Consider the following 3,758-nt stretch of genomic DNA (forward strand, 5'->3'; position numbering starts at 1 on the left):
TTTCGTTTATTTTTATTTGAAAGACCACCCTGAATTTACATCAGGTGTGGGGTCTGAACATGACCCGTTTAACAAAATTGGAATTGCAAACCGCCCTGGAAAAAGCGGGCATTGAGTATCCAGCTACTGCTACCGTGTCACAACTACGTGCCTTGTTGGATGAGGACGATGGAGATTCTGGTGTTACTGCTGCTACTGATGCCGGCGGCGAAGCTCATGATGGTGAAGGTAACGTGGAAGAAACTGATGATACACAAAATTTGGATGAACAGATAGCAGTGTTAGAGAAACGCAAGAAAATGCTGTTGTTACAAAAGGAATTGCAAGCGCTGGAATTAGAAGCTACTAGTGCACGTCAGCGTATCACCGTTATGGATATTGATGGGATGGTGCCAAAATTTTCTGGAGATAATGCATATCCAGTGGAAAAATGGATCAACGATTTTGAAAACGCCGTCAGAGTTGGAAATAAAGATGACCACTTTAAGTACATGTGTATGCGTCGCTTGTTGTCGGGTACAGCGGCCATTTTCTTACGTACATCAGTTGCATCGAATTATTGCGAGTTGAAAGCTGCACTTGTAAAGCAGTTTCATCGAGACGTCTCGACCAACGATGTATATAAGGAGTTGTACCGACGCCGGCGCTCACCTAATGAAAGTATTATTGCATATATGCTGTCGATAAAGGAGATCGCAGCACAGGCAAATTTAAACGAAGATGAAATAATCAATGCAGTGATTGAGGGTCTGCGTGACAACACCGCTTATACTTCAATATTGTACACAGCTAAAAACTTGGATGAGCTCCAGCAGCTTCTTCTTAAATATGACAAAAAGAAAACAAATGACAACACAACACGAAAAGTGCAGGCTTCAGAAGGTGGCAGTAAGACAGTCTCGTCCACAAGGTGCTTCAACTGCTCGCAATATGGACACTTCTCACATCAGTGCACAGAACCAAAGCGTATCAAAGGCTCCTGCTTCCGATGCGGCAGCAAAGATCACATGCTTAATCAATGCAAGCAGCCACCAAAGAAAACCGTAAACGCTGTAGATGAGGAAGCAACCCATGAGGATATGATGTCGAATGTTGAACCCTACCAAACTGTAAGTATTGCTTTTTGTAATCGGAACATGAACAATAAAAAGTTTACGAAGTGTATTTCTTTGATTGACAGTGGTAGTCCTGCCAGTTTTATAAGCAAGACGCTTTTGCCTTTTGATACAAGTATCGATGAATTGATTGTATCCAATTTTTACAGCCTAGGTGGCAATAAACTGAAAACTTTTGGAAAAATTGATTGTGAGATTTTGCTCAATGGCAAATCTAAAATAATTTCATTATTTATTGTTTCGGATGGTATATTATCTCAGCCTTTGCTTCTCGGAAGAGATTTTTTCAAATTATTTAATATTAAACTTTATATGTTAAATTGTAACGAGCTCAAGTTGGAATTAAATGAGTTGAATTCAAGTGTGTCTTTAATTGAAAATATTGTTCAGGTTCCAGATAATTAGCAACATTGTTATATTGATTGTCCTGTTGATCATTCCATAACTCCTATTGTTGATGCCAATAACTGTGGAGGCATTCCCGCAGATAGATTGCTAGGGGACTCTCTTTCAAAGAATGCTCATTGCGCCGTTGGGGCCAGTATTGTTGAAGAATTGCATAGTGAAATTTCTAGTGATGAATGGAAAGAAGATTGTTTTTCCTTTATTGAAGGGAATATTACATGCGCGATTGATGTGGAAGCCGTTTGTAATAGCAGTGCTAGTGATTATAATATTGATTCCGCTTTGCATAGTGACGCACGCTTAAAAATAAATCGTATTATTCGTAATTGTTATTTAGAATATCCAAAGGAGTCAAGCGTAAAACCCTATGAAATGTCCATTAAGTTGACTTCTGAACAACCAGTTTATTCACATCCTCGAAGACTTTCTTATAAAGATAAATTTGAAGTTCAGAAGATCGTGCAAGAGCTTTTAGATAAAGGTATTATTCGCCATAGTGATTCCCCATATGCGTCACCAATAGTGTTAGTTAAAAAGAAAAGTGGTGAAACTCGTATGTGCATTGACTACAGGGATCTGAATAAAATAACTGTTAGAGATAATTATCCTCTTCCTCTCATCGAAGATTGTCTGGAGTATTTAGGTGGAAAAAAATATTTCACATTATTAGACTTAAAAAGTGGGTTTCACCAAGTAAAAGTAACTGAGGAATCAATAAAATATACAGCATTTGTTACACCAAGTGGCCAGTTTGAATATGTAATGATGCCTTTCGGTCTTAAAAACGCCCCTTCCGTATTTCAAAGATTTATTTCTTTTATTTTAAAAGATTTCATTTCAAAAGGCCTCCTAATAGTTTATATGGATGACATATTGCTAGCCACAGTGGATTTAGATGAACATTTAGCTTTATTGGAATCGGTACTGAAGCAGATAGCCAAACATGGTCTTGAACTTAAATTGTCAAAATGTAAATTTTGCCATAGCAGCATTCAGTACTTAGGTTATGATGTTAGTTATGAGGGTATTAATCCAAGTCAGGAACACAAGCAAACTGTCGCGAAATTTCCATTACCGAAAACTTTAAAACAATTGCATTCATTTATTGGCCTATGTTCCTATTTTAGGAAATTTGTTCCACAGTTTTCAAAAATTGCTAAACCATTGTATGATTTGTTGAAGAAAAATTCTAAATTTGAGCTTGACAAAGCCTGTTTGAATGCGATTGCTGAATTAAAAGCGAGGCTCATCGATCCTCCAGTTTTGTCAATATATAATCCCAAAAATGAGACCGAATTGCATTGCGACGCAAGTGGTCAGGGTTATGGTGCTATTTTGTTACAGCGTCAATCAGACGGAAAGTTTCATCCAATTTTTTACTTCTCACAGCGAACCACCAATACTGAGAGCAAATATCACAGTTTTGAACTAGAAACGTTAGCTATCATTTACGCTTTGCGACGTTTTAGAGTTTATCTTGAGGGAATCCCTTTTAAGATTATCACGGATTGTAATTCACTTACGCTTACTTTAAGCAAAAAGACGCTTAACCCACGTATTGCGAGATGGGCGCTCGAATTACAGAACTATGATTATTCTGTGCAACATAGAGGTGGGGCTAACATGGGTCACGTTGACGCTCTCAGTCGCAGCGAGGTAGTTTTTGCTGTTAACGAAGACGATTTAGAGTTTCAGTTGCAGGCAACTCAAAGTCGAGACCCTGATATAGTTAAAATACGGGATAGATTGGAAAAAGAGCCATCGAAACTCTTCGACCTCAAAAACGGGCTAGTTTATAGAAAAGATATGAGAGGTCAGCTATATTTTTATGTTCCCCGAGAGATGGAGGATAATATTATTCGTTGCATACATGAGAAGATTGCTCATTTTGGGGTAGATAAAACTCTTAATCAAATAAAACTACACTATTGGTTTCCGGAAATGAGGTCCAAAATTGATACATTTATAAAGAATTGTTTAAAATGCATTGTATATTCAGCACCTGCTCGAGTCAACGAAAGGAATATTCATAGTATTCCCAAGAAGCCAATACCTTTCGATACTATTCATATCGACCACCTAGGACCTCTTCCTGCTTTAAAGTCAAAACGAAAATTTTTGCTAGTGATAATTGATGCTTTCACCAAGTATGTAAAACTGTACCCAGTTAACTCAACTAGTACTAAAGAGATCGTCGAGTCTTTAAAGAAATATTTTCAATATTATAGTCGACCATCT

General features: G+C 37.6%; 1 protein-coding gene across 1 annotated transcript; it reads left to right on the forward strand.

Moving 5' to 3' along the window:
* The first annotated feature begins 6 nt into the window (after positions 1 to 6).
* Positions 7 to 1,336, forward strand: LOC118757168. Its single transcript, XM_036491902.1, has 2 exons — positions 7 to 1,109; positions 1,181 to 1,336. The coding sequence occupies exons 1-2, from the start codon at positions 60 to 62 to the stop codon at positions 1,184 to 1,186; spliced, it is 1,056 nt and encodes a 351-aa protein (XP_036347795.1). The 5' UTR covers positions 7 to 59; the 3' UTR covers positions 1,187 to 1,336.
* The last annotated feature ends 2,422 nt before the right edge of the window (positions 1,337 to 3,758 follow it).

The sequence above is a fragment of the Rhagoletis pomonella genome, unplaced genomic scaffold, assembly GCF_013731165.1.
Source record: "Rhagoletis pomonella isolate Grant_MI unplaced genomic scaffold, Rhpom_1.0 Rhpom_scaffold_14956, whole genome shotgun sequence".
In the NCBI taxonomy this organism is placed as follows: domain Eukaryota; kingdom Metazoa; phylum Arthropoda; class Insecta; order Diptera; family Tephritidae; genus Rhagoletis; species Rhagoletis pomonella.